The 18,561-nt window shown below is 45.1% G+C and overlaps 1 protein-coding gene across 4 annotated transcripts in view; it reads right to left on the reverse strand.

Moving 5' to 3' along the window:
• Positions 1–18,561, reverse strand: part of spata6l (spermatogenesis associated 6 like) — an 83,693-nt gene that overhangs the window by 21,764 nt on the left and 43,368 nt on the right. For all 4 annotated transcript variants that reach the window (XM_033017816.1, XM_033017818.1, XM_033017817.1 and 1 more), the window contains exons 8-11: positions 17,800–18,048; positions 17,410–17,518; positions 14,735–14,766; positions 2,856–3,013 (exon numbers count right to left, since the gene is read on the reverse strand). In XM_033017816.1, the coding sequence (XP_032873707.1) occupies positions 2,856–3,013; positions 14,735–14,766; positions 17,410–17,518; positions 17,800–18,048 (548 nt within the window). The remainder of the gene's footprint in view (positions 1–2,855; positions 3,014–14,734; positions 14,767–17,409; positions 17,519–17,799; positions 18,049–18,561) is intronic.

The following is an 18,561-nucleotide window of genomic DNA, read 5'->3' on the forward strand; positions in this document are numbered from 1 at the left end:
TACAATAGTTATAGGCAGCATGGAGTAAATGAGGTGCTTGAGGAGTATAAAGAATGTAAAAAGAATCTTAAGAAAGAAATTAGAAAAGCTAAAAGAAGATATGAGGTTGCTTTGGCAAGTAAGGTAAAAGTAAATCCGAAGGGTTTCTACTGCTATATTAATAGCAAAAGGATAACGAGGGATAAAATTGGTCCATTAGAGAGTCAGAGTGGCCAACTATCTGCAGAGCCAAAAGAGATGGGGGAGATATTGAACAGTTTCTTTTCTTCGGTATTCACCAAGGAGAAGGATATTGAATTATGTGAGGTAAGGGAAACAAGTAGAGTAGCTATGGAAACTATGAGGATCAAAGAAGAGGAAGTACTGACACTTTTGAGAAATATAAAAGTGGATAAGTCTCCAGGTCCGGACAGGATATTCCCTAGGACATTGAGGGAAGTTAGTGTAGAAATAGCAGGGGCTATGGCAGAAATATTTCAAATGTCATTAGAAACGGGAATAGTGCCGGAGGATTGGCGTACTGCGCATGTTGTTCCATTGTTTAAAAAGGGGTCTAAGAGTAAACCTAGCAATTATAGACCTGTTAGTTTGACGTCAGTGGTGGGCAAATTAATGGAAAGAATACTTAGAGATAATATATATAAGCATCTGGATAAACAGGGTCTGATTAGGAACAGTCAACATGGATTTGTGCCTGGAAGGTCATGTTTAACTAATCTTCTTGAATTTTTTGAAGATGTTACTCGGTAAATTGATGAGGGTAAAGCAGTGGATGTTGTGTATATGGACTTCAGTAAGGCCTTTGACAAGGTTCCTCATGGAAGGTTGGTTAAGAAGGTTCAATGGTTGGGTATTAATGGTGGAGTAGCAAGATGGATTCAACAGTGGCTGAATGGGAGATGCCAGAGAGTAATGGTGGATGGTTGTTTGTCAAGTTGGAGGCCAGTGACGAGTGGGGTGCCACAGGGATCTGTGTTGGGTCCACTGTTGTTTGTCATGTACATCAATGATCTGGACGATGGTGTGGTAAATTGGATTAGTAAGTATGCAGATGATACTAAGATAGGTGGGGTTGCGGGTAATGAAGTAGAGTTTCAAAGTCTACAGAGAGATTTATGCCAGTTGGAAGAGTGGGCTGAAAGATGGCAGATGGAGTTTAATGCTGATAAGTGTGAGGTGCTACATCTTGGCAGGACAAATCAAAATAGGACGTACATGGTAAATGGTAGGGAATTGAAGAATGCAGGTGAACAGAGGGATCTGGGAATAACTGTGCACAGTTCCCTGAAAGTGGAATCTCATGTAGATGGGGTGGTAAAGAAAGCTTTTGGTGTGCTGGCCTTTATAAATCAGAGCATTGAGTATAGAAGTTGGGATGTAATGTTAAAATTGTACAAGGCATTGGTGAGGCCAATTCTGGAGTATGGTGTACAATTTTGGTCGCCCAATTATAGGAAGGATGTCAACAAAATAGAGAGAGTACAGAGGAGATTTACTAGAATGTTGCCTGGGTTTCAGCAACTAAGTTACAGAGAAAGGTTGAACAAGTTAGGGCTTTATTCTTTGGAGCGCAGAAGGTTAAGGGGGGACTTGATAGAGGTTTTTAAAATGATGAGAGGGATAGACAGAGTTGACGTGGAAAAGCTTTTCCCACTGAGAGTAGGGAAGATTCAAACAAGGGGACATGACTTGAGAATTAAGGGACTGAAGTTTAGGGGTAACATGAGGGGGAACTTCTTTACTCAGAGAGTGGTAGCTGTGTGGAATGAGCTTCCAGTGAAGGTGGTGGAGGCAGGTTCGTTTTTATCATTTAAAAATAAATTGGATAGTTATATGGATGGGAAAGGAATGGAGGGTTATGGTCTGAGCGCAGGTATATGGGACTAGGGGAGATTATGTGTTCGGCACGGACTAGAAGGGTCGAGATGGCCTGTTTCCGTGCTGTAATTGTTATATGGTTATATGGTTATATGATGTGAACAAATAAAAATGATAAATGAAAATGTAGATCTAGGGTTAGGATTAGGGTCGGTCGGTCAGTAGGCCGATTGGTAGGCCGGTCGGATACTGTGAAGGATCGGTCGGGCTGTCGGTAGGCCGGTGAGTGCTGTGAAGGGTCGGTCAGGCAGTCGGGCTGCCGGTCAGTGCTGCGAGGCGTCGGTCGGGCCGGCCCATGGATGCTGCAAGGGGTCGGTCGGGCTGGCCAGTGGATACTGTGAAGGGTCGGTCGGGCTGTCGGTAGGCCGGTGTTGCAGCGAGCAGACGGACTGACGGAGCCGGCGCTATGGGTGTGCTGAAGGCGGTCCGGGCGGTGTGCAGGGCAGTGCTGCTCCCCACCATCGTCACCAAAGATCATCTCTTGCTCTAGTATCTTTGATCATCACCATGATGATCCAGAAGGGCAAGCTGGTCGAGGTGGACTATGACTTCCTTCTCAATTATATTTTATCTAAACCTGTGTAAAGTTTCAAGACATGGGTCACAATAGTTAAATTCTAGACACATATTCGATGCTCGGCCCACAGCCTACAAGTTCGGAAGTAGCTGACGTTGGGTCCATAGAGGTATCTCTTTCCATTGATGCTATCTGATCTGCTGAGCATTTTATGTTTTTTTTGCAAGAATGTTATGATTTACATTTTTGATTAATGGAACTACTCTACTCTGCAAAAATAATCTTCTTGCAAATGAAACTTAATCCAAAGAAATAGTTAGATCTCAAGCCGGGTGTTGAGCCGCCAGTCTGCCAGGCCCTGAGCTCCATTTGGTGGGTGGTAGAGCAGGCATCCAGAGATGGCATGGTTGGCTGTCTGTTGACAAAAAAAAAATCATACAGTTGTAACTACAATAATTACCTGTTTATATTGCTGGGTGCTTTTCTTTGTGAACAGATAGAGGGTGAGGATTGAACATTTGAATTATCTCTTAAAGTTGAATTCAGTGGATAACTAATAAGATCCTCTGTATCTTTAGACAGTTCTTCCCAACTAACAGGTTCTCTGAAACTTGAACTCTTTAGGATTCAGAAAGATACAAGCATTATTTATTTTATTAATGAAAAATTAAATTCAACGTTGCCATATAAAGGTTTCATCCAAAAGCCCTGTCCCACTGTGCGAGTTCACCCAAGAGCTCTCCCGATTAAAATAAATAAATAATCAAACTCGTGGTAAGCACGTGGAATGAACGTAGCGGGTACGTCGGAGCTCGGGACGTCTCTTAGCGCTATCGGCAGGTACTTGGGGAAACGTGGAAACTCATTATAGGACACCAGGTCCTACTACGGTAAACTCACAAGCTACTACGGTAAAACCACGTGTTAAAAAGTATCAAATTTTTACATCCCGAGTACAGGTGCACAACCTTTTATCCGAAGATCCAAATAACGAAAACCTCCGAATAGCGGCCATTTTTTCGGTCCTTGAAGAAAGGTCCTTGAAAACGTTCACCGAGGGCGGCCCGCAGAGGTGACAGCGGAACCTCCGGTCGGTCCTCGAAGAAAGGGGAACTAAATCCCCATTCATAAAAGAGAAGGTGAGGGTATATTGCGCGGGAAGGTTAATAATTGACAATATGCTGCTGCCTGCCCGCTGAGTTAAAAAGTTCCCACGGTAGACTCCCGATACACAGGGCCGCCCTCGGTGAACGTTTTCAAGCGCAAGCACGGAGATCCCAGAGACCCACAGCCAACAGCAGCGCAGCCCCGCTCCAACTACAGAGGAAAACTGCAAACTGGCCGGAGACGTCAGGACCACCAGAAGCCGTTCCCCGAACTGCGCCCCCTCATCGGGACACCGACCCCCAGGCCCACTGCAAGCACGGAGATCCCAGAGACCCACAGCCAGCAGCAGCCCAGCCCCGTTCCAACCAAAGATCGTTGGTTCCAACTACAGAGGAACCAGGGTTGAGGATGACGGGGCGCAGCTCGGGGCGTCGTAGGGGCCCATCGGGGAGCGGGTTCCTGTTGGTCCTGACGTCTCCGGCCACCTGCCATCCTCCGGGAACTGTACCGCCCTTGCAGGAGAGTGGGGTTGTTTGCAGTTGCAGAGGGAGGGGGCAAGGGCGGTACAGTTTCCAGTCTCAGATCCAGTCCAGGGGGGTGGCCGGAGACGTCAGGACCAACGGGACACCGACCCCCAGGCCCACTGCAAGCACGGAGATCCCAGAGACCCACAGCCAGCAGCAACTCCAGCCCAGCCCCGCTCCAACTCCAGAGGAACACGTAGGGGCAGAAGCTGATGGTGTGCAAGGTACGTCTTGTTCTTGGGGTGGCGGATGAGGGGGCGCAGCTCGGGCTGTGGGCAAACTGCCACTTGTCGCCGTAGCTGCCCATCGGGGAGCGGATTCCTCTGGAGTTGGAGGGGGAGGGGGGTATTGTGCTGTTTGATCGCCCCCTGCTATCCCAGGGACAGGGAGACACAGCGGCGTTTTAGACTGGTGGGCAATTACTTCCAAAGTTCTGCCCACACAGTCAGTACACCTCTCCTACACTGCATTTCATACAAACATTTATTCTGCAAGAAAAAACTACATTGAAGACACAAACTCGCGACCGAGTAACTGCCAGGATCGAGGCGCAAACTCGCGACCTAGCTCGGGGATTCAAGAATCCCCGAGCTAGGCCACCTAAGGGCATGTAGCCCCGCTAGGATGACATGAGTGCGAGAGGTGATTCAATGCTGCGGGCACATTTACAAATTCAGGAATTCATTCAACACACTGCATTTCATACAGACATTTATTCTGCAAGAAAAAACGACATTGATGACTCAAACTCGCGACCGAGTAACTGCCGGGATCAAGGCGCAAACCCGCGACCTTGCGGATATGAGCCGAGCACTCTACCACTGAGCCAGCCATTAAAATCTACGCTAAAAAATTTCCATTCCGAAGACCGACAAATTCTGAATTACGAAAAGTGTCTGGTCCCAAGGCTTTCGGATAAAAGGTTGTGCACCTGTATATTTCACTCGTGGACATTTTTCATCATGTTGAAAAATCTTCACGAGTTACGACGTTTCCAGAGCTCTTGGGTGAACTCGCACAGTGGGACAGGGCTTTAACATTTTACATATTCTAATGCACTCAGGGAAAAATAAAACACGTTTAAACTTTGCAGATTTATTTAACTAATTATAACCATATAACAATGACAGCACGGAAACAGGCCATCTCGGCCCTACAAGTCCGTGCCGAACACTTATTTTCCCCTAGTCCCATCTACCTGCACTCAGACCATAACCCTCTATTCCTTTCCCATCTATATACCTATCCAATTTATTTTTAAATGATAAAATCGAACCTGCCTCCACCACTTCCACTGGAAGCTCATTCCACACAGCTAACACTCTCTGAGTAAAGAAGTTCCCCCTCATGTTACCCCTAAACTTCTGTCCCTTAATTCTGAAGTAATGTCCTCTTGTTTGAATCTTCCCTACTCTCAATGGGAAAAGCTTATCCACGTCAACTCTGTCTATGTCTCATGCATTCTGTGTGGAACCAAGAAACCATGCTGCAGTACCTCTATGATATGACTAAAGACATCACTGGGCAAAGGAATTTTGGTGATGCCCAGAATTTATAGTGTTAGAGTCAAACAGCGTGGAAACAGGTCCTCTGGCCCAACATGCTCATGCCAATCAATATGCTCCATTTACACTAATCCCAAATGTCTGTGTTTGGCCCAAATCTAAACCTGTTCTATCCATGTACCTGTCCAAATGCTTTTTTAAACACGTGATACTACCTGCCTCCACTACCTCCTCTGGCAGTTCGTTCCATATACTTACTACCCTTGGTGTAAAAAAGTTGCCTCTCAGGTTCCGATTGAAACTCATCCCTTCACATTTCAACTGCCGTCTCCTGAACGCTGATTATTTCTCCAGTTTTGATCATCAACTAATTATAGTTGGTCTAATCTGTCCACTTTTAATTGTTCTTATGTATCGCCCACCAAAAATGCATAAGGACTTTATCACACAATTTGCTGATCTTATCGCTAGCTTGTTGCCCAAATTTGACTGGGTCCTGATTCTTGGTGACTTTAACATTCATATCTGCTGTCCCACTAAGCCTCTTGTGAGTGAATTTATGAACCTGGTTGAGTCCTTCAATCTGACTCTACGTACGACTGGACCCACGCACAAGCTTGGCCATACACTCGACCTGGTGATTTCGTCTGGTCTCCCAAATTTGTAATACAGAAATTATTGATGCCTGTCTGATCATAGTGCAATTATATTCGATGCATCTCTCCCTTTCTCACCCTCAAAATCCCATCTCCCTGCTCGCTACTCCCGCTACGTAAACTCTTCGACTGCCAGTAATTTCTCTGAGGCTCTCATAGCCACCCCCGACATCTGCACCATCGAGGCGTCTCCCCACCATCTCAGCACTGACGACCTAATTTCTTTATTCAACACCACTTGCTCTTCCATCCTGGATTCTGTTGCTCCTCTTAAAATGAAAAAGCCTAAGCATAAAGGCTGGCCCTGGCTCAATGACACCACCCTAAGAAGAGAGTGCAGAAAATCAGAATGGAAGTTTAAATCTGATGCTTCAAATTTCCTTTGAACTTCTGAGAAACAATCTTCTCAAATACTAGGAAGCAATAAAGTCTGCGAGAACACAATACTTTTACGACCTCATTTCCAAAAACGCCCATAACTCAAAGGTCCTTTTTAGTACCATTACCTCTATCATATGTCCTGCCCCCAATACCAGTTTAGCTGAGTCCCCTGCTAAGTACAAAGAATTTACTACATTCTTCACCAGCAAAGTTAAGAACATCAGAATGAATATTTCCCCTCCCATCCGTGACCTAGCTGTCTCACTGGTCTGTTCCTCTAAATTAGACTGTTTCCAACCCGTTACTCTACCCTCCCTAGTAAAGCTGGTCTCCACTATGAAACCTGCTACCTGCCCCCTCGAAGTTGTCCCCTCTACCCTTCTGAAGTATGTCATTGCAATAGCCGGTCCCAGCATCCTCGCCATCATCAACAGTTCTCTGGCCACTGGCACTGTTCCTACCTGCTTCAAGCATGCGGTGGTCCAGCCCCTCCTGAAAAACCTAACCTAGACTCCACCTTGCCTAGCAATTACAGACCTATTTCCAAACTGCCTTTCCTTTCAAAAGTCCTTGAAAAGGTAATTTTAAATCAACTTATGCCCTACCTACACCGAAATACCATCCTGGAAACTTTCCAATCAGGTTTCAGGGCCCACCACAGCACTGAGTCTGCCTTGTTGAAGGTTCATAATGACCTACTTCTCACCATTGACTCTGGCGACGGTGTAATCCTGCCCCTTCACGACCTCAGCACTTGATACTGTCGACCATACCATCCTAATTGACGGTCTCCTGTACGGGGTTGGTATTGATGGCACTGCCCTGAGCTGGTTTGTCTCCTACCTCAAAGATAAGAGTTTCTCTACAAACATAGGTAACTCTTTCTCCTCCCCAGCTAGCCTTTGCTGCTGGGTTCCACAAGGCTCCATCCTAGACCTCCTTCTCTTCTCCCTGTATATGCTACCCTTAGCCCAAGTCATTCAAAGGCACGGCATTTCCTTCCACTGCTATGCAGGCGATACACAACTCTATCTCCCCCTGAAATCCAACAACCGATCAAATCTACTCAGCCTTATCCACTGCCTCGTGGATATAAAGTGTTGGATGGCCCAGAACTTCCTCCAACTAAACGAGAGTAAGCCTGAGGTCATCCTACTCGGCCCCTCCGTCTCAATCAAAATGATAGCAGGCAGCCTTGGAAGCCTTACCCCATTACTCAAACCTCACGTCAAAAACCTTGGAGTGATATTTGACCCGTTGAAATTTGGCAAACAAGTCAATGCCGTGGTAAAAGCTAGCTTCTTCCAGCTTCGGACGATAGCAAAAATAAAACCTTTACTCCAATTTGACGACCTCGAAAAGATCATCCACTCATTTATCTCCTCCCGCCTTGATTACTGCAACTCCCTTTACACTGGCATCAGCCAATCATCTATGTCCCGCCTGCAATTGGTCCAAAACGCCGCAGCGAGACTCCTGACGGGCACCCGAAAAAGGGAACACATCGCCCCCATTCTGGCCTCTCTCCACTGGCTCCCAGTGTGGTTCCGAAACAATTTCAAGCTCCTTCTCTTTGTTTACAAAGCCCTTGCCCCCACTTACATCAAAAATCTGCTTACCCACCATACCACCTCCAGGTCCCTCAGGTCGGCCTACTTGGGGCTACTGACCATCCCGTGGTCTAGGCATAAGCTCAGGGGCGACTGCGCTTTTGCGGTTGCAGCACCTAGACTATGAAACAGTATCCCTCTTCCCATCAGAACTTCCCCCCTTTAGACTTAAAACTTATTTCTACTCTGAGGGAGCGCTGTATGTATGTATTTATGTATGTATTGTTGATCTATGTACCACTGTTTGTAGCACGTGAGTACCTGCACTAATATAAAGCACTTTGGTCAACGACAGTTGTTTTTAAATGTGCTATAGAAACAAAATTGACTTGACTTGACTTCATGTAAAATTTTTGTCCTCTGGTTCTTGATTGCCCCACTTTGGGTAGAAAAAAATCAGTGCAATTACTCCATCTATTCCTCTCATGATTTTACACATCTCTAAAAGATCACTTCTCATCCTCCTACATCAAGGAATAAAGTCCTAACCTGCAGAACCACATCCTATAGCTCAGCCCCCGGCAACCACCTCAGAATCTTCTCAGCACCCTTTCATAGAAACATAGAAAATAGGTGGAGTAGGCCTATCGGCCCTTCGAGCCAGCACCACCATTCAATATGATCATGGCTTATCATCTAAAATCAGTACCCCAATTCCGCTTTTCCCCCATATTCTCTTGAATCCTTGATTTCCTCATCTCAGTCCTAAATGGCCTACCCCTTATTCTTAAACTGTGAATCCTGGTTCTGGACTCCCCCAACATCGGGAACATTTTTCCTGCGTCTAGCCTGTCCAATCCTTTGAAAATTTTATATGTTTATGTAATCTCCTCTCGTTCTTCTAAATTCCAGTGAAAACAAGCCCAGACGACCCATTCTTTCATCCTATGTCAGTCCCGCCAACTTGGTGAACCTTTACTCTGCGCTCCATCAATAGCGATAATGTCCCTCCTCAAATTAGATGACCAAAATTGCACACAATACTCTAGGTGCGGTCTCACCAGAGCCCTGTACAAATGCAGTAGTACTCCTTGCTCCTAAACTCAAATCTTCTCGCAATGAAGGCCAACATACCATTAGCTTTCTTCACTGCCTGCTGTACCTGCATGCTTACTTTCAGTGACTGATGTACAACACACCCAGGTCTCGTTGCACCTCCCAGTCTGACACCATTTAGATAATAATCTGCCTTCATGTTCTTTCCAGCTTAACACAATTTTTCCTATAACAGGGTGGCCAAAACTCAATACAATGTTCCAAATGTGACCTCACCAATGTCTTGCTCAACTGTAACATAACCCCCTAACTTCTAAACTCATTTCTCTAATGAGGACAATTTACCGAAAGCCTTTTTGAATACCCTACATGCCACTTTCAAGGAACGATTTACCTGCACTCCTAGATCCCTCTGCTCTGCAACACTACACTGAGCCCTGTCATTCACTGTGTAGGTTCTACACTGGTTCGACTTCTCAAAATGCAACACCTTACACTTCTCTGTATTAAACTCCATTCATTATTCCTCAGCCCAACTGCCCAACCAATTAAGATCCTGCGGTAATTTCTGCCAACTATCTTCGCTATCTACAAAGCCACCCACATTTGTCTCATCGGCAAAATTACTAATCATGCCTTGCACGTTCTCATCCATATCATTGCTATAGATTCCTGGGCGTGCATATCTCTGAAGATCTCTCCTGGTCCGAGAACACTGATGCAATTATAAGGAAAGCACATCAGCGCCTCTACTTCCCGAGAAGATTAGGAGAGATCGGTAAGTCAAGGAGGACTCTCTCGAACTTCTACAGGTGCACAGTAGAGAGCATGCTGACCGGTTGCATCGTGGCTTGGTTCGGCAACGAGCGCCCAGGAGCGGAAAAGACTGCAAAAAGTTGTAAACACTGCCCAGTCCATCATCGGCTCTGACCTCCCTACCATCGAGGGGATCTATCGCAGTCGCTACCTCAAAAAGGCTGTCAGCATCATCAAGGATCCACACCATCCTGGCCACTCACTCATCTCCCCGCTGCCTTCTTGTAGAAGGTATAGAAGCCTGAAATCTGCAACGTCCAGGTTCAGGAATAGCTACTTCCCCACAGCCATCAGGCTATTAAACTCAACTCAAACAAAACTCTGAACATTAATAGCCCATTGCACTTTATCTGCTTATTTATGTGTGTATATATATTCAATAGTATATGGTCACACTGATCTGTTCTGTATTTATTTATGCCTACTATATTCTGTTGAGCTGAAGCAAAGCAAGAATTTCATTGTCCTATCTGGGACACATGACAATAAACTCTCTTGAATCTTGAGATGTCAAACAGCAATGGACCTAGTACCGAACCCTGAGGCACACCACTAGTCACAGTCCTCCAGTCTGAAAAACAACCTTACACCATCACCCTCTGGTTCCTTCCATGAAGCCAATTGTCCATTCAATCGCATGCAAACTAACCTTCCGGAGAAGCCTACCATGCAGAAATTTGTCAAATGACTTGCTGAAAACGATATTTAGACTCCTCCCATTTCCTCCAAACACAAGGCGTAGCTATGGGCACACGCATGGGCCCCAGCTACGCCTGCCTCTTTGTCGGGTACGTTGAACAATCCTTGTTCGATTCGTACCAGGGCCCCATCCCCGACCTCTACCTCCGCTACATTGACGACTGCTTTGGTGCCACCTCCTGCACCCACACACAACTGACTGACTTCATCCACTTCACCACCAACTTCCATCCGGCACTCCAATACACCTGGACGATCTCCGACACTTCCCTACCATTCCTTGACCTCACCATCTCCATCGCAGGGGACAGACTCCTGACCGACATACATTACAAACCCACTGACTCACATGGCTATCTGGACTACACGTCTTCCCACCCTGCCCCCTGTAAAGACTCCATCCCATACTCCCAATTCCTCCGCCTACGCCGCATCTGTTCCCAGGATGAGACATTTCATACCAGGGCATCGGAAATGTCCTCGTTCTTCAGGGAACGGGGATTCCCCTCCGCCACCATAGATGAGGCTCACACCAGGGTCTCATCCATACCCCGTAACACTGCTCTCTCTCCCCATCCCCGCACACGCAACAAGGGCAGAGTCCCTCTGGTCCTCACCTTTCACCCCACCAGCCGGCAAATACAACACATAATCCTCCGCCATTTCCGCCACCTCCAACGTGACCCCACCACTCGCCACATCTTCCCATCTCCCCCCATGTCTGCCTTCCGCAAAGACCGCTCCCTCCGCAACTCCCTCGTCAATTCTTCCCTTCCCTCCCGCACCACCCCCTCCCCGGGCACTTTCCGTTGCAACCGCAAGAAATGCAACACCTGTCCCTTCACCTCCCCCCTCGACTCCATTCAAGGTCCCAAGCAGTCGTTCCAGGTGCGACAAAGGTTCACCTGTATCTCCTCCAACCTCATCTACTGCATCCGCTGCTCTAGATGTCAGCTAATTTACATCGGTGAGACCAAGCGTAGGTTGGGCGACCGTTTCGCCGAACACCTCCGCTCAGTCCGCCTTAACCTACCTGACCTCCCGGTGGCTCAGCACTTCAACTCCCCCTCCCATTCCCAATCCGACCTCTCTGTCCTGGGCCTCCTCCATTGCCAGAGTGAGCAACAGCGGAAATTGGAGGAACAGCACCTCATATTCCGTCTGGGGTCCTTGCGCCCTTATGGCATCAACATTGAATTCCCCCAATTTGGCTAGCCTGTGCTGTCCCCTCCCCTTCCTTCACCCTCTAGCTGTCTCCTCCCACCCTCCCATCCGCCCGCCCTCGGGCTCCTCTTCCTCCCTTTTTCCTTCTTTCTTTCCCCACCCCCCATCAGTCTGAAGAAGGGTTTCGGCCCGAAACGTCGCCTATTTCCTTCGCTCCATAGATGCTGCTGCACCCGCTGAGTTCCTCCAGCAATTTTGTGTACCTTCGATATTCCAGCATCTGCAGTTCCCTTTTGAACATTTAGACAATGTCTACAGCTCTACCCTCATCAACCTTTTTGGTTACATCTTCAAATATCTCCCACATACAAAACTGTGCTGACTATCAGCCCCTATCTATTTTCATACCCCTTGAACTTTTCCACATTTTGTCACGTTACAACCACAAACGTAAATGTATTTTATTGGGATTTTATGTGATAGACCAACACAAAGTGGTGCATAATTGTGAAGTGGAAAGAACAAATAAAAAATTGAAAAGTGTGGCGTGCAAAAGTATTCAGCCCCCCTGAGTCAATACTTTGTAGAACCACCTTTCGCTGCAATTACAGCTGCAAGTCTTTTGGGGTATGTCTCTACCAGCTTTGCACATCTAGAGACTGAAATTTTTGCCCATTCTTCTTTGCAAAATAGCTCCTCAGTCAGATTGGATGGAGAGCATCTGTGAACAGCAATTTTCAAGTCTTGCCAGAGATTCTCAATTGGATTTAGGTCTGGACTTTGACTGGGCCATTCTAACACATGTATATGCTTTGATCTAAACCATTCCATTGGAGCTCTGGCTGTATGTTTAGGGTCGTTGTCCTGCTGGAAGGTGAACCTCCGCCCCAGTCTCAAGTCGTTTGCAGACTCTAACAAGTTTTCTTCCAAGATTGCCCTGTATTTGGCTCCATCCATCTTCCCATCAACTCTGACCAGCTTCCCTGTCCCTGCTGAAGAAAAGCATCCCCACAGCATGATGCTGCCGCCACCATTTTTCACAGTGGGGATGGTGTGTTCAGGGTGATGCGCAGTGTTAGTTTTCCGCCACACATAGCGTTTTGCATTTAGGCCAAAAACTTCAATTTTGGTCTCATCTGACCAGAGCACCTTCCTCCACATGTTTGCTGTGTCCCCCACATGGCTTGTGGCAAACTGCAAACGGGACTTCTTATGGCTTTTTTTCAACAATGGCTTTCTTCTTGCCACTCTTCCATAAAGGCCCGATTTGTGGAGTGCACGACTAATAGTTGTCCTGTGGACAGATTCTCCCACCTGAGCTGTGGATCTCTGCAGCTCCTCCACAGTTACCATGGGCCTCTTGGCTGCTTCTCTGATCAATGCTCTCCTTGCCCGGCCTGTCAGTTTAGGTGGACGGCCATGTCTTGGTAGGTTTGCAGTTGTGCCATACTCTTTCCATTTTCGGATGATGGATTGAACTCTGTGAGATGTTCAAAGCTTGTATTTAATGATGACTTGTAAATCTCAGCCAGGGCTCCTGCAATGTCCTCTCTAGCTTCAGAGACTGTCCATGGATATATCTGATCAGGCCCTAGGAGATATGTCAACCTTCATGTGCGTTAGGACCATCAGCACCTCCATGATCATAATTCTGACTGCTCTGAAGACATTTTCTTTGGCTGCCCCAAGTTTTTCCTTTAATGTACGTAAAATCTCTTGGTATTATCTTGGTGCTATCTTTAATATTATCTGCCAGAACCATCTCCTGCCCCCTTTTAACCTTCTAATGTCCTTATTCAGCGTGTTTGTCACTTCCCGAAACTCCTTCAATTATCCACTTGATCCCAGCTACCTTTCCCTGCCCCTTGCCTCCTTCTTATTCTTCACCGAGGCTTAATTTCTCATCTTCCAAGCTTCTTTATACCGACCTGCCTTGCCCTTCAGGAACATGCATGCTCTGAACACTAATCTGCACACTTTTAATAAACATCCCACTTACTGGACATTCCTATTCCTGCAAACAACAAGCTCCAATCAACTCGAGCGAGTTATTGTCCAATACCTGCAAAGTTGGACCTGCCGAATTTTAACTCACGGGCCCGCCCAGTCTTTATCCATAACTATCTTAAACCTAATAGAACAGTGGCCGAATGGCTCATCCAAAAACACTTCATCCACTTACTCCCAATTTCCTAAGATTATACCAAGCATCGCATTTTCTTGTGTCGGACCCACTATATATTGCCTGAGCAAATTTTCCTGAAGACATTTGACAAAGTCCTACTTGTCTAAATCTTTTGCACTATGACCACCCCAGTCAATATTGGGGATCTTAAAATCCTCATCTATGACAACCTTATTAGTCCTGCAGCTACCTGCAGTCTCCTGGCATATTTACTCTTCTAATTCCCGTTGACTATTTGGGGGACGTAGTACACTCCAAACAAGGTGATCATCCGTTTCTTATTTCTCAGCTCCACCCATTTCACCTCACTGGATGAAATGTCATCTCCGATGCCAGTCCTGTCTCTCTTTTAGCCTGGTTTCCGTAATGGCTAAAACATCCCAGCTGCATGCACCTATCTACACCCTGTTCATTTGCCTTACCCATCAGCCTCTCACATTAATGTAGTTTCAATACAAATCTCTCTCCAAGGAACTACAATGTTTGCTATGAAACCCAGACATAAGATCGTAGGTTAACACCTACTAAGATAACCACATACTTTGAAAGGTTCTTTGTCATAAATTTCAGCCGCACGCATGTTGTTTTGAACCTTTCCATACTCTGACACACTGCGGTCATTACTGATAGCTAGAAAATGCATTGAGTTATAGAAATTAGTTACCAGAAATTCGAACAAGCTTAATTTGTTCTTACCTTGTCTGCACTATATCTTGGTAAGCAAACATCTGGATAAAAGAATTAAATAAAAATGAGAAGCACATAAAAGATAATATACATTCCTAATTGGTCATTGAACTGTGCCTGAAAAAATACTGAGTTTTGGCAGTATAGAAACATAGAAAATATATCCAGAACCTTTCCAGTTTTCTGATTTCTATTTGATAAAATGTCAAATAAGCTATTCTCTTTTGTATTGTTAAAAGCCCAGCATACTTTCTGGGAAATAATTTCAGTCTTGCTATTTTACTTATTAATGTTTCCTAATTTCATTGGTGTGAAATGCAAATTATTAATGCCGTTATTAATTTCTGCCATTATTATCTGAATTTGAGTTCTGCTATTGCTAAACTAAAGAGACTTACAAAAAAAAGACAGAATGTGCTGGAGTAACTCAGCAGGTCAAGCAGCATCTCTGGAGAACATTAAAATGTGACATTTCAGGTCGGGAATGGGGTTGGAGAAAGCAGGAAGAGAAGTGGGGGCAGGACAAAGCTGGTAACAGATGCGTGGATATAGGCAGAGAGGGTTTTTGATTGGCAGATGGTTTGGACAACTGCTAGAGATGGGCAGACAAAAAGTAGGAGATTGGATAGGTGTGGTATGAATTGTGAAGCCATAGGAGGGAATATAGGCGAAAGAGGATGGGAGGAGAGGGAGAAATTTATGTGAATCCAGTTGTGGTACAGGGAAGAGAGGGGGGGAAATTGTAGGGAATGAAAGGGGGGGGGGGGGGGGGAGGGATTTGTAGGTTAGTTACTGAGATTTACATTGCAAAATGCAGGCTATGGACTCCCAGCATATTCAATAGGCTGTGCTAATTTCCCTAATTATTTACATCATATCAACGGGTTGTTTGGCACAATCAATTTTTGCAGGATTTCCATTGCCCACTTTTTTTCCAATCCTATTAGTTATTCTGAGAACTTTTTGGATATTTATTAAGGAACTACTGGAGAGTAGGGTTTAAATATCAGTTAAATACAATTCAAACATTCAGAGGGCATTGAAGTGAATATGGGAATATATGGTCTGATAGACAATAGACAACAGGTGCAGGAGTAGGCCATTAGGCCCTTCGAGCCAGCACCGCCATTCAATATGATCATGGCTGATCATCCCCAATCAGTACCCCGTTCCTGCCTTCTCCCCATATCCCCTGATTTTAAGAGCCCTATCTATCTTGAAAGCATCCAGAGAACCTGCCTCCAGCACCCTCTGAGGCAGAGAAGTCCACAGACTCACCACTCTCTGTGAGAAAAAGTGTTTCCTCGTCTCTGTTCTAAATGGCTTACACCTTATTCTTAAACTGTGGCCCCTGGTTCTGGTCTCCCCCAACATCGGGAACATGTTTCCTGCCTCTAGCGTGTCCAAGCACGTAACAATCTTATATGTTTCAATGAGATACCCTCTCATCCTTCTAAACTCCAGAGTGTACAAGCCCAGCTGCTCCACTCTCTCAGCATATGACAGTCCCGCCATCCCGGGAATTAACCTTGTAAACCTACGTTGCACTCCCTCAATAGCAAGAACGTCCTTCCTCAAATTAGGGGACCAAAACTGCATACAATACTCCAGGTGTGATCTCACTAGGTCTCTGTACAACTGCAGAAGGACCTCTTTGCTCCTATAATCGATTCCTCTTGTTATAAAGGCCAACATGCCATTCACTTTCTTCACTGCCTGCTGTACCGGCATGCTTACATTCATAGACTGATGTACAAGGACCCCCAGATCCCATTGTACTTCCCCTTTTCCCAATTTGACGTCATTTAGATAGTAATCAGCCTTCCTGTTTTTGCTACCAAAGTGGATAATTTCACATTTATCCGCATTAAACGTTATCTGCCATGCCTCTGCCCACTCCCCCAACCTGTCCAAGTCACCCTGCATTCTCATAGCATCCTCCTCACAGTTCACACTGCCATCCAGCTTTGTGTCATCTGCAAATTTGCCAATGTTACTTTGAATCCCTTCATCCAAATCATTGATGTATATTGTAAATAGCTGCGGTCCCAGCACCGAGCCTTGCGGTACCCCACTAGTCACTGCCTGCCATTCTGAAAGGGACCCGTTAATCCCTACTCTGTCAGTCAACCACTTCTCTATCAATGTCAGCACTCTACCCCCAGTATCATGTGCCCTAATTTTGCCCACTAATCTCCTATGTGGGACCTTATCAAATGCTTTCTGAAAGTCCAGGTACACTACATCCACTGGCTCTCCCTTGTCCATTTTCCTAGTTACATCTTCAAAAAATTCCAGAAGATTAGTCAAGCATGATTTCCCCTTCATAAATCCATGCTTGAAATATTTCCATGACATGAGGACTAAGAAATGTGAGGAAATAAACATTATTTTCCTGAGATTGAAATAATCAATCATGCAAATAATAAAATACAGGCTATGAATTTTGTAATCAAACAAGGCACCAGGATTGGATGCAGTGGACATCGGCCGTGGAAAACAAGTATGGAGGGAATTAAACAGAGTAGCTGTTGTCCTAATGTATTATGTAAGTGAAAGATAACAACCATCTACATCATAAATGCATTTAATGCATATTGTTGTGTAATTAAGAGTGCAATGTTCTGGCCCAGAAATTCTATTGCAAAGGGCAACGACTGAAATGCACATCAATAACATCTTACCTCGATTGCATCTAGCTGGACTTGCAGTTCTTGGTCTGGCTCTTGGGCTTTTATCAAGTGGGAGGCTTGAGAGTGGAGAAGTATACTTCTCTGACTTCCTTCTGTCACACTAATACAAACAAAATATGTTTTGCTTTTGCTATTATAAAGTTCTTTAAAATGTTACTCATTCTATCCTTAGCTGAACTATTACTGACCAAGAGCTGAGCTTCAAAACCTACCTCTAAACCATCCGTTTCAAGTTTTCCTTGCAAATAGTACTTGAAATCCTCAGAATCATTGATTCCTTGTTTCAATGCTCTACTCCAAATCTCTTTAAACATTTGAGAAACCCACCATTATGCAATATTCCTCAATTAACACAACGATATTCACTTCAAAAATACTTACAGTTTCGATCATAATAGGTCGCCTGGATATAGATTCTGATTTTTGTGGTGGAGGGTGCTGCGTATCATCTCGACAAAGTTCAAGTAAACACCTCCTACAGTAAGGAGAAAGGGATCTTGACCTGCTCAGTGTTAGTGGCTTCTTGGGTTCCTTATCAGATCTCCTTTCAGTGCATGATCTTCCTATCAGGTTAAATGATTTGGCACATCTTGGTCTTCTAATTTGATTCTCTTTTCTTCCATTTTCTGACTGATAAAACAAATGAAGTTTGACAAAATGGATGCTGTGGCTTTATGATATGGTCTTTTTTTATGTTTTACCTTTTAGGTTTCAATGGAAGCAGTGAAACAGTGGAAATGTTTCTCATATACAAAAGTAAGTACAGACCATTCCCACACTATAGTAATTTGGGTAATTGAAACCCACCCTTCCAAAATTCACAAATCTCTATTCATAAATTTGAGATATACAATAAAATTCACTTATGGAATTCATAATGAAAATTGTTATCAATTTTCATTTTTAGTCACTCAATAATATGGGGTCAATAAGATTTGGATATGTCATCACCGCATTCATTGAGTTGGCAGTCACATCCGTCCCTTCTTTGTTGTTCAAGAAGAAACTGCAGATGCTGGAAGATCGAAGGTACACAAAAATGCTGGAGAAACTCAGCGGGTGCAGCAGCATCTATGGAGCGAAGGAAATAGGCGACGTTTCGGGCCGAAACCCTTCTTCAGACTGATCTGAAGGACATCAGTC

Source organism: Amblyraja radiata, chromosome 3, assembly GCF_010909765.2.
Source record: "Amblyraja radiata isolate CabotCenter1 chromosome 3, sAmbRad1.1.pri, whole genome shotgun sequence".
Classification (NCBI taxonomy): Eukaryota; Metazoa; Chordata; class Chondrichthyes; order Rajiformes; family Rajidae; genus Amblyraja; species Amblyraja radiata.